Raw genomic sequence first — 12,725 nt, forward strand, 5'->3', positions numbered from 1 at the left:
TGCTCCAGGTCTCTTCCTAGCTACATCAGTACATAACATCGATTTCTTGCTTCATTCAAGTGGATTCCATTTTTCACCGATGTATACTAAAGGTGATTAAGACCCTGAAATCATTGGTTTGTATTATTATTTTCAAAAATGTTTCTTCTTCCCAGTAGAACAGCCCCAACTAGAAAACGTCCAACTTGTCTTTTCAGTGAACTGTGATCTATAAGTGAAAAATTTGAAATTAAGGATTTTTCTCCAATGTCTTTCAGGTGTCTAATAGCCATGTTAAGAGTCAGAAACCAGATTGAGTCTGGTAGACAGTTCCTTTTGTCTATTATATTCACCCATGTCTTCAATCTGCAAGTGGTGGGCAACATTTATCTTGTAATATAGAAGCGAGGACTCGCATACCTCCTGGCATCCATCATAGCATGTGGGTCATCTGGGTTGACCACATCATTCTGGTTGATCCTCATGGGTTCTCTGGGCATGTGGGAAAAGTCTGCTTGCTGCTGCAACTGAGATCCGAACACAGAGATCTTTCTCTGCGGGACCAGGATCTGGTGAGGATCCATTGGATCGATATCTGCACTCCTAGTATTTCTGTGGGGTTCTGGTGTATTGAATCGAAACAAAGGGATTTCGTTTCTCCTGGACAAGAACTGGGAGTATGGTGGTGGATTCATCCCAGGGAAGAAAGCTTGTTTAACTCTGCCTAAGCTAATCAGGAAGTTGTGTTTGGGAGATTGGTACACATCGTATCCATTTTCCAGCGTCCTGTGGTTGAACACGCAGTCCTCTTGACTGAAGTAATGCTTAGGGAAAAAAACAGGACACTTGTGAGGAGAGGGTATTGGTGAATGTCAAGTGCTGATTAATGAGGGAAACTTGCAGTGGGTGTTTTTCTGATCTGCCAGTTCTGTAACTCGGACAACTCAGGCTTAGTCAAATGTAGATCTGAGATGCATGCCCGAGATTTCAACAGAAGTATTATAATGATAACTCTGTTTTCTTTCAGAGGGTTGCATTGTTTGAGCTACTCCCAACCCATGCCTCTAGGCTACAGCAGGAATCCAAATCTCATTCTGCCCTCCTTTACCCAAGCAGGAACTCAGATGTTTTTTTGTCAGCTCAATGCAATCAAAGGAGAGAGGAAAGTTTAATGCAAGTGGCAGGTCCTCAGCTTGCTTAAATCTGCATCCTCCTTCTGCTGCTATACGGATGCGCCCTGGCTGAGGAAACAGGCACCACAGCAGCAGACTGCATCTGCCTCTCAACGTGGAGTCTTAGTAAAGCTTACTCACCGAACCAAAGACGTTTCCTTTCGTGTCCATACATAGGTAGCGCCCGCTCTTCACTCCTGTGATTATTACTGAGCCAGCACCCTCAGACTTGATCATTAGGGCACCTGTTTAGAAAAACAAAGATGCTAAATGCGGGACCCAGTTTAGCACAGTACCTCTGCCTTCCAGGTCCACTGATGCTCTGGCTGGAAGTGTCCGATGGAAGGGGCATGAACCAACCTCCCACGTGAACGGGGACTATTGCCCACCTGAGGTTGGGTTAGCCCTGGCTTTGTCTGTCTGAGCCTTGGAAAGCTCCTAGGATGGAGATTCCACCACTTCTCCGGGTGCTCTGTTCCAGTGCTGCACTAACCTCCCAAAGACAGGGTTTTTTTCCCTAACATCCCCCCTGAAGTCTCAGACCACAGTCTGGGGCTATTGCCCTTAGTTCTGTCATCAGCCACTATCCAGGGGAGTTTATCCCTCTCATCTTTGTGATGGCCCTGTGGTATTAGATTACTCTTAACCTCCTTTCTGCTGTACTAAACAAGCCCAGCTCCCTCAACCTTTCCCAAAAGCTCGTGCTAAAAACCCTGGCCATCCTGAAAACCCTCTGCCAGACCAGCTCCAGTTTCTCCACGTCCATCTTGAACTGGGGTTGCTGTACTGCTCCAAAAAAAGGTTTGACCAAGTGGGAATAATAACTTCCTTTGATCTGCTGACCACAGTAGGTGGTTTGCCTTCCTCTCAAAGTGAGTATGCTGTTGATTTATGTTTGACTCGGTGCCTGCCTACCCCTCAGGTCCTACCCAGCAGGGATGTACACATCCAGCCTCATCCCAGCCTGTCCTGCTGCAGGGGGCTATTGTATCCCTGGTACAGAACTTTGCACTTACTTATCTGGCATCTCAGTGGTACCATGATGACCTGGCAGAGATTCAGTCACCCTCCATTTCATGACCCCTTTCGTTGACTGATTTCCACCCTTTCTGCTCCAACATTCCAAGTACTGGTGTATTTGCTTCAGAACAGATATGGGCAAAACATGGTATTTTTGCTGGCTGTTGATCTCTAACACATCACAATTATTCTTGATCAACATGCCTCAAATGAGTTTTATAAAACCTTTAAATATGCAGAAAGAATAAAAAGACAGTGCAAGTGTCCCATTAACAATTCCTGAAGAAACTAATAAAGTAGCAGAACTTGATCCTTTTTTCTCCTTGACTAAGTTATAACTTTAAAAACATCCTTTGCTCCTTACATGTTTATGTAAAAACATATGCTTACATTTTTAACTGAGTGGATGAAGAAGACACTATGCAGCAGTGATTATAAACATGACGTCATGACGCCTAGCTGCTTGTGATTTGAGTGCTGCTAAAAGAGGATTACTTTTGAAATGCTATGGAAGAACCCTAAGCCTTAAAAACCGCACAATATTTCTACAAACTACAGTGTTTAGTCCAGGTATTCAGCAAAAGAGGAAGAATACTTTAGTTTTCTGTAAAAATAAACTATAATGGGACAATTTGAGATCCTTTTAGTTACAGCAGGGAATGGTTATTCCAGAGGTTTAGCACTTCTTTTATGACCGTCTGGGCTTTGGTAGTTTCCCGCTGTTTAATCAAGTTTTGCACGCTCAGTTAACCGTGTTCTACCACGGCTGAGTTTCTGCCATGCACCTACGTTAAAGACACAAATCTGAAGCTCATCTCACAAACTAGTTTCCAATGTAGAGATACGTTGATGTATTTGGAAGGAAATGACCTAATTTTAGTAGTTACCATCTACCTACCCCAAAATAAAGATTTTACGGATGCTATCAGTTTTCCACCACCACCGCGGTGAGTTCCCTCAGTGCGGTTCCTTTGGCAATACTGTCACTGCAGTGGGGAGTAGCTATGTGGGGGGATGTCATCGCTAATGTCTTACAGGCACTTCCACAAGAAGCGGTGGATAAAATCATGAAGTGAAGGATAATTCGGGTAGTTTTTGCCTGCAGAGTTTCACAGGAACCGTAGGACTTAATTCTCTTAGGTGAGGAGCGAAATTCCCCATCGACTGGATTTATGTGTTAAACCAAAGGATTGCAATTATGTGTATTTACCATCCCACAGCTCTACTCCTGTCTGCCTACCTAACGAGAGGAGGGGATTTTCTGTAGGCAGTGAGAAAGCAAAAGTCTTGTTCTCTCTCCTCTGCTCCCGTGAAGACTGAGGATCCATAGTCAAGTTACTTACTGTAAATGGTCTGGTGAGGAACACCATCCACGTAGCCATCCGCATGGATTTGGAGGTGGAGGCTGTTCCTCTCCGTATCCGTGTAGAGGTGCATCAGGCGGTCTCCATTTCCCCAGCTGGGATTCAGCAGCGGAGAGGAGTTGGGAAAGGCGAGGGTAGCCTTTAGGCTCCAGAGTACCAGCAGCGGGTACCCCAGGCAGCTGTAGGGGCTGGTCTGCGGCATGGCTCGCCGGTCCTTGAGGTCGCCTCTGTGCTTCTTGGTTTCCCTCGGTCACCTGTGTCTGTCTGGAGTGTGAATCCTCAGATAGGTTCCCTTCTTCTCCGCAGAGGCTTATAAAGGGCAGCAAAGTGACATCACACAGGAAAAACTTCTCCACATCCTTGATTTTTGTCAAAGCAACATTTTAAGTGTCCCGAAACCTCAAGGGAAGGATCTCTGGCTTAGGTGCGGGGGGGAAAAATGTAAGGTTTCTAAAGACAGCTCACGAAAGCTAATCATATGTTCAAATGTTATCTACAACCCTGTGACATCTGAGAGCTTCCCACGCCCCCGCTGTTAGATCCAGGAAGAACAGTCCACTGCACTTTACTTTTGCTGAAGGGAATGACCCCTCAGACCTGAATTACCTTTTTTTTTTCTCTCAGATATGTTTATTCAGATCCCTAGCTCTCCCCTCAGTTTCCAAAATACATTCTGTTTTAGTGGAAACATTAATACTGCTAAAATATTTTGCATGTGTATGGAAAGCTGCCATTGGGTTGGCTTGGGCCTGATTCCCCCTTCACCACGGTGTAAGTTTAGCAGTGAGCCTGTTGGGCTGATATTTGTGTCATTCCATGTGAGCAAAGGAAACAATTCACTTCAAATAAGCTGCCCCTTATTAATTCTCCTGTTTCATTTTGAGTCACCTAAATAATTTACATTTGGTCAAAATGCTGAAAATTACCCGTAAAGCACTTAAAAGCTGCACGTTTCTTCCTGCGTTGCACACCTGGCTGGCAGTCTTTTGCAGGGTTGTACAGGTTTGCATGGCCAGTAGAACTAGGGTCTGGATCCAACCTGAAATCACTCATACCGGCACATTTTTATTGCTTCAGGTACAGCAAGCAAGCCTGGAAGAACTACTAAGTGTCACGACCAAGCTGAAAATTAATGGACACCAATGTTAAAAAATATTCCAAGACACAATCCCTGCTTTTCATTTATCTTCACAATATTATGTGGCTTTAGAAACCAATTTTCTGATTTAAAAAATATGGTTCCATTGTGTACAAATGCTGTACTAATGGGACACTGCGTATACTGGTAGAACAATGATGATAGGAATAATAGGTTATAAAACCAGACTGTGTTAAGGCTTCTTTCAAAAATGAATACGAAACTGAGAAGAGTATCAAACAATTTTTTTTTTTTTTAAAGAAACATGAGGATTTTAACTGCAGCAGTCTCAGTTTCAGTTACAGTCTCTAGCTGGACACAGCATGCAAAATTCTTAGTTTCATTAACAAGCTGTGGGAGCAGTGCCATCAGTACCACACATATTATGGATTGATACAACTGTACCCAACTGCAGAAGTTGATCGGATTTTTTTTTTTTAATTGTTTAAATTTAACAAAACTCTGCCAAATTCTTCTGTCACACCTGTGTAAATCTAGAGACTTGCGTCAGTGCATATACACCTGTGTAAATGACAGCATTTTTAGCCAAAGTGTCAAAGGGTCATATCTTATACCGAGTAGACTGACAAAACTGTCTTCACTGAGAGGTAACGTAGGCTACAGATGTTTTACGGGTTACAACGTCTGAAAAGTTTTACTTTAATTAACAAGATAGCTTGTAAGGAAAAGAGGGTTATGTTTTTCTTCTCTTTTTTAAAGTGAGGTACCTATTTACTGTTGAAATTATCCACCAATATTTTCCACTCTGGTGTTAATAAACATGTTTGGGGGTCTCTGTTGCTCCCTTTCATTAAACTACCTCGGAAATGTGGATATGTATACTTTGGAAACGTGGATATGTATACGTCGGAAACAGGTGCTGTAGGACAGTCTGTCCTCTTGGAATTTTTTCTGATTCTTTTGTGAGCGAAGTTTTTCTGGTTTGATATTTCATATTCATCATGAATTTTTTCTGTGCTTGCCATTATGCATGGATCTGAGCTCTCTCTGGTGTCTTAGCTGTAGAGAAACCATTCTCAGATGTCCAAAAAATTTATTCAAACCCCATTTTAGCACATGCCAGTTGTGAGCAGCTGTTTCATTTTTTTATATGTCCAAGAAGCAAAGAGTACTTCCACATGCTAAATTGTTCGGCATTTTCAAAAGTTTCCCATGGTGTCATCAAAACTCCAGACTTTGCTGACTTTTGTTTAAGCTGCGGGGCTAAACCAAATTTATTTAAGACTCGGCTTATGAGGATGATAATGCAAATTTTGCCTTTTCATTCTGTTTTTTTTTTCCAAACCTATGCATACAGGTTTTTTTTCAGGCTGACCTCTTCATTCCTTCTGTCAGTATGCCACTTACCTGCCCATTCAGCTGTTGATGAAGTAACCAGGTGTGTGGAAGCTTGCCTACTTTTTCAGCTCTGTCTATTAATCTAATAGAAGTGCTGACAGTTTGTGTTCTCTTGTATTGTCATGTAGTTGCACCAGTTGCAACAGTATTTCTGCAACTTTTACCACATATGTCGATATTGCTTTTTTAGTTCTCCATATTGTTCTGAGGTGTTTGGCCAATCGAGACAGCTTTTCTCAGTTCTCAGTAAAGAATTAGCTGCAGAGTTGTACAGATTTTGCTTGGTTTAGAGGGAAGAAAATATTGGAACTGAATTTGAAGTTCAAAAATATTTCAACAAACTGAGAACTGCTGCTCTTCTTTAACCGCCACCTTAGCCCAAATAAATAATTCAGCTAGTACTAAATTTTGCTCAAACATGGAAATATGTGAATTTCTCCTCTGGAAGAGCCTATGCTTTCAAGCAGTTGGGAGGGAAAGTGGGTGCTGTGAAAACAGCAGTGTGAGTACATGTGGAGCTGGAGGGATGCTGATGGGGAAGGACAGGGCCTACCTACGCTTTAGGACTGAATGGGGATGTTACTATGGCCAGGACGGCCACACGGCCACGTTTTGACTTCCCATCGCAGGGGTGCTACACAGCCGGTGCCGAGTTACTCCGTAGTGCAGGGCTTTCCTTGGAAGCATCCTACAAAGGCAGCTGGGAGACAGCCTGCAGGTACCACCCATGGTGGATGTCGGGAACCACGGAAGAAAAGTGAGGAAGTTCTCACTTCAGAGCAAAGTTGAGAGGAAAAGATGGGTAAGACAGGCCCCACCTCGCCGGCAGAAATTTATTTGAGAAAATCACTGGGTCTCATTCTCTCCCTCTCTCTGCCAGGCCTTCATCCCAGGCCTGCTCCTGCTGCTTCCTTGCTCCTTGGTTCGGAGGCAGCACGGGCCTGGCTAGGAGGGTTAGTCTAGGCTGGCCACCTGCGCCGGGTGCCACAACCCTCACGCTCGTGATGCTTGTGCCTCGCTGGTACGGGGTGTGCTGGGAGTGCTAGCCCAGGGCACAGCACGTGGGACACAAACCACTGCATCTGCAAACGAAGATCATAACTTCCTGTGCTGAATGAAGCACATGTTCGGTGGAATGTTCTGCAATTTATTTAAATAGGATCATTTAACTGCGAATTATACCCAGAACTATACACAGAAGGAACTGAGTTAGGGTCATGGGAGCAGACTGGGACCTGACTTTCCCCCATTTTGGCTGCTTTGAGTTTCAGCCTTAGGTCATATTTTCATCAAAACTTACCATTTCAGATCCGTAAAACCTTCATCTCAGCAGCTGTATGTCATCTCTTGTCCCACTGCTAGCAAAGTAACTCCTTTAATTTACTGCTTATCGCTTCAGCCAACTGCGGAGGACTTACAAGTGACAGGCGAGCTTTTTTACAACTTTAAGTTACTACAAGTCATTTGCTCCCAGTTATCTTTTGCAGACCACTTGAAAGTGCTTTATGCACCATCAAAAATTTGCTGGCTAAAAAAAGGAGTTTCCTACTCAATATAATGGTGTTGCCTCCCAGGATTCTCCGAGTAAAAATGCACGTCCCCTCACAGTGCTGGACCACCTTTCATCACGTAGGAGCACCTGTAGCACTGTTGCTTAATAAAACATATTGACTCATATTTAAACAGGTGCGTAGCTTGTACTTTTGCAGAACTCTGTGCTATCTGGGTATCTGGGGTGGCTCCAGAAAGCCTCTTGCTCTTTGCTGTTTCAACGATCACAAGGGAGTTTGGGCTGACAGATTTGAAACTGCCTCTCCTTTTGATTTTCTTTGCACTGCACCTCTTCAAAGAGGTCAGAGAAATCAGGGGCCCTTCCCTCCACCTTCCCTTCCTTAAAATCACTGTAATAACTGGCTCTGGGACAATCTTGTCTTCAGCATTGGAAACACAAGGGTGGAGTGCCTCTCCAGAAGTTATTCTAGGAATAATGACGCACTAAGTCAGCGGTATGTACCGTGGATGCTCTGTGTGTATGTGTGTGCATGAGCCTTTGCCACAGACTTTACCCGGTGTTGTTAAACACATCCTGAGTGACCTTATTTGGATGTCCCGTTCTTGTCACACTGCCCACGACTAAAGAAAACATCCTGGCTAGGTTCACCTACATGAAACAAATGAGGTAAGCACAGCCCACTGGGTCTGGCACCACAGCATGTACTAGCAGTTTCTGCCATGTGCTTGCCAAATATATTGTTTTAGGTCTTCTATATTTCCACTCTCCCCCTCACCCTTCCTCTATGTAGCAGACATTTTGGAAATCCATTTCCAGTTTCAGAAGTGCTAGTCACCTGCACAGGCAGTTCAACAGTGATAATGCTAGAGTAGCTTCCTTGATGCCTTGTCTACGGGATGCGGGATGTATGGTCTTCCTGAGAAGTGCTTGTGTTGTCTTTTTGGCACTTTTTTTTCCTGTCAGGCAGAAGACTGGCATAAGCTTTTAGCTCTGGTTCACAAGTCCAAAAGGGGGGTGGGAGGGAGGGAGGAGGGGGCAGCTTTTTACCAGTGGCTTTAGAGACGGTGCGCTTTCAAAATTTAACGCAACAAAGATAGGCAGAAAGAGAAAGCAGCAATATTTCGTTGTATTCTGAGGAAGAGGTAGATAAGAAATCAGACTTCCCTGCCTGTAAATGTCCCAGATGGTCATTTGTGATGCTGTTTGTGTTGTTTTGCTCTAACTAACTGAAATGAAGGGCCTCATTCCTCCTCCAGCTGAAATCCTTGGCAGAGCTCCCAGTCAAAGCAGAACCAGTCCCTAAAAGGTTGTGTTTTCTGAACAGAGTGTTTCTGTAATTTTAAAGGGTCTGAATTTTCTTAGATATTGTGGCATAGAGAATGGTTACAATATGTGATGAGAGCTGCTGATACCCTCCGTTTCCAAAGAGTTGCTTCTAGTGTATTGGAATGGAGTCTAACAAGCTGTGGCACCCCTTCCTCTGGGCATGGGAAGCCCTTTCACATGTGAGGAGCGGCTTCTCCTGCAGCTCAGGTCAGCACCTGGACACAACCAACACCGAGAATAATCTAACATGCTTAGTGGTAGGTAGATGAGAGGATGTCCTTGCCCTAAGGGTGAGACAAAAGAGAAAAGTTGGTGGGGATCTGAAGGTGGGTCCCAGCGTAGGAGTAAATGAGGGGCAAGTGGTCAAGGTGGGAGGTGTAGTTGTGAGGGGGTGTACCAAGAAAGTGAAGGAACAGGGCACAAAGACAGACCTCGTGTTTGGCTGTGGTAGCTGCTGCTCTTGGTATATGAGCAAACCCTGAAGTGATCTGCCTGAACAATGCAAGTAATTAAGCCAAATGTCCTTTCTCAGTGTCTTTTGGTATCAAGTTCTCCTGATAATCTGTGGCTTAAAATACGCATATATATTTAAAAACACATAAATTCATATCTTACATCTCTTGGCGTGCAACTTGTAATTTTATCTAAGGTACCGTAAGAGTGAAAGTGTTTGAAGTTAATTCTCCTCCTACACACATGCTTGTATCAGCTCTCAGGTGTTTTTTCTCCTCAAAACCAGACAGCCCAACTCAATCTGAGCTCCCACATGGAGATCGCTGCATGCTTTCCCTGAGTGTCCTTTGATTGTTGCTCTTGCTGCTCAGATCCCAGCTGGAACACCTTGATTTGCTTCAGTCCACCCTCTATAAAGTAAAATCCACATGACCAACAGTAACAACCCGCAGCACATGTCCGTCTCTTGTTTCGCTGCACGACCCTTCTTTCTTCCCTGGATACATCCCCATTGCTTCCTGTATTCCTTAATGCAGTTTAACCAGATGCTCTGTAATCTGTCGGACCTGAGATGAGAAGGATGATAAACATGGGCTGGGTGGCTTTTGCCCAGTGGATTTGCCAGGGGTTGGGATGCAGCTCCCAGGGCAGCAGAGCCATCAGAGGATGTTTGCAGTTGGCAGAGCTCTGGCAGGTGTCCTCAGGAGTAAACAGGAGCTGAACCAGCAACTTCAGCATCTTGGTAGGCAATATAACACTGGGTAGGCAAAGAATTGGTATGATGTTCCTTTTTTTTGAAAAACAAAAATCAAACAGTAAGATAACTGTACTATCTTCCATTTCATCTGCAGAAGGCAGCAAACAGATAAAAAGCAGCCTCTGAAAGCTTCCTCTTGGTTACACTCTAGTTCAAAGGCTGGTGCTCAGCTGTTTGTGAAGCATTTTGCCCGCAGTGGCTCTGTTGTCTTTCATGTCTGTTCAGGTCTTCCTAGTCCTGGAAACACGGTCAGTGGAAATAGAAATATGCCCTTGGGGAAGTCTTCTTTTCCTGTGCCATTTTTCAGACTGGAAACAGAAACATTTGGGTGTTCAAGGTTGAAGGGAACTTACATTTCTTGATGCTCTTACCATATTTGATGTTTGATATTGAATCCAAACTCTTACTGCCAAATGCTACTGACGTAGTCTTGCTATTGAACCGGTAAACTACATTTTTTTCTCCTGCACATCAATACACACAAAGTAGAGAGCTCAGCTTTATAGATACTTCTTCAGAAGTGTCAACTCCTTGTCTCTTGTAAAAACCTGTAGGGGTTGGTGGCATGTAAGGTGGAGTCCAATGTTGTAAAATGTAGTTTGCTAGCATGGCAATCTGCTTGCAGTCTTTGAAGGATATTTGGTCTCTCAGCTGCAATATGAGTTTACTCTTGAGAAATGCTCTTACACAGGGGACTAGGAGGGATGGAGATGGCAGCATTCTAAGCAGAAACAAAAGCTTTAAAACACACTTCCTTTTTTTTTTTTAAACCATAGTTTTCTTATTTTATCTTTCCAAGTCCGTTCTTGAGAGGAAAAATTCAGTATGCTATCCACAACCCTTAAGTTTTCAACTTTACAGCAATGCTATTTACTCTAGACATAAGTGAAGATAATGTCTAGGCAGTCTAATCTCACCAGTCTACCTCCACATCTTTCCACCTGAGTTTTAGTGATTATGCAAGTTCTGGTTTCTTTTCTGAAGAAGAAATGACATTTTAAAAACAGACCTCTTCAGCATCAGCCTCATTTCAGATGTAAAGAAACAAAGAATGGCCTTGCAAGATTTAAAAGATACACTGATATTACAAAAGATTCTGACAAACAGGTTTGAAATGCAACTGTAAAGAATACCTGAGTAGTGTTTGGAACCAAACAGAGTAACATTACATTAATGAACAGCACTGAAAAATGAGGAAATAAAATTTAAAAAGCAGGAGCAGAATATGCAATATACTTGTTACCTTAGTCAGAAAAACAGAAAAAGGAAAAGAGTGAGTGAATTGATTCCCAGACATCTCCATGGATAGCACTGTGTTTCAAAATGTGTGCCTTAACAGCCCTCTGTAATGTACACTTTCTGTACAAACCCTGTACATTAAAATTCATTAAGACTGAGAGTAAGTATCTGTAATTTAGGGTAAAATATGCCATGATCACAAGTTGCAACCAAGGAGATTTTGGTTGGAGAGAAGTTAAAAATTCTTCCCCTGAGAGTCATCTAGCAGGTGCCCAGGGAAGCTGTGGCTCACAGCCTTGGAGATAGTCAAAACTTGAGTGGGCAATGTCCTGAGTGAGCTGAACTGGCTTGGGAGTTGTGCTGCTGTTATCTCAGCTTGAACGAGAAACCTCCAGGAGCTGCTTCCCACCTAAATCTTTTGCTAATTCCATGACATTGGGTACGGTAACATATGTCCCTGTGTACATTGACCATTTCCAATAAACTAATAGGATAATTTCCCACTGTTAGCTAGAAAATGAGCAGGTAACAAACTTTGTTCTAACCCCATTTTAAACTTACTCCAGTCTTTTGGGTTCACAAGTTTCATTTGATTCTGTCTCCTGGAAGAAGAGATGAAAGGGCTTAGGTTAAAGAAATGAAGAACGGAAAACGCAAAGAGGGAGGGGGAATGCAATGAAACTGTCAAAAGACAAAATATGCAGACAACCTCATCATCAGCCAAGGGCCCTTTTGCTGTGGGACAGAAATAACATAGCATGTGACTGATATGGTTAGAATTGCTCCAGTACAATTGAGGCTCTGAGACTTATTTTTAGTGGGATCTCTTTGAAATTAAAACTTGATTCAAGAAACATTTTCTCTGTAAGTTTTAAAAGTATTTTTTTAACCTGAAGACCTAAACAATAAATGAAGAGGTCCATGACTGAACCAAGTGTTGCTCTTGTACCCCTTGTACTGCTAATGCAAGGAAAATAGAAAATTTCCTACGCTATTGCAAGAGTAATATATGATTCTGAACTCCTTTAAAGCAACATGGAGATCAAACTTTGTAAAGGGCAGGGCAAGATGAGTAACAGTGACTTCATTTTTCACCTAAAACTGTTAGCTCAGCTTCGCTCAGTAGCTGGGCTATGTTTGTTGAGATCTGTGATAGGGGCACCTGGAGCACATGGAAAAGGATGTATTAAATCGAATGGAAATCTGGAAAAGATATGTCTTGAACTCTGCCCTGATTCAGGTTTTCCGTCACAGAATTGCTTTTCAGGTAGATTTTCAGCTACAATATTTCTTTATGTATTGCAGACACGATAGATCTTCCTGTTGCTTTCTCAGCCCGTCACTCTGCTGGCGAGGAGGAACTTGGGTGACACATTGCACCCTGGAAGCACAGGTTCAGCAGCTG

General features: G+C 43.2%; 1 protein-coding gene across 1 annotated transcript; it reads right to left on the reverse strand.

Annotated features, from left to right (window-relative positions):
* Positions 1-365: 365 nt before the first annotated feature.
* On the reverse strand, positions 366-3,737 carry LOC104506894 (fibroblast growth factor 23-like). Its single transcript, XM_010148014.1, has 3 exons — positions 3,515-3,737; positions 1,293-1,396; positions 366-803 (listed from the first exon to the last, which is right to left on the reverse strand). The coding sequence occupies exons 1-3, from the start codon at positions 3,735-3,737 to the stop codon at positions 366-368; spliced, it is 765 nt and encodes a 254-aa protein (XP_010146316.1).
* Positions 3,738-12,725: the final 8,988 nt, after the last annotated feature.

Source organism: Eurypyga helias, unplaced genomic scaffold (genome assembly GCF_000690775.1).
Source record: "Eurypyga helias isolate BGI_N326 unplaced genomic scaffold, ASM69077v1 scaffold4833, whole genome shotgun sequence".
NCBI classification, from domain to species: Eukaryota; Metazoa; Chordata; class Aves; order Eurypygiformes; family Eurypygidae; genus Eurypyga; species Eurypyga helias.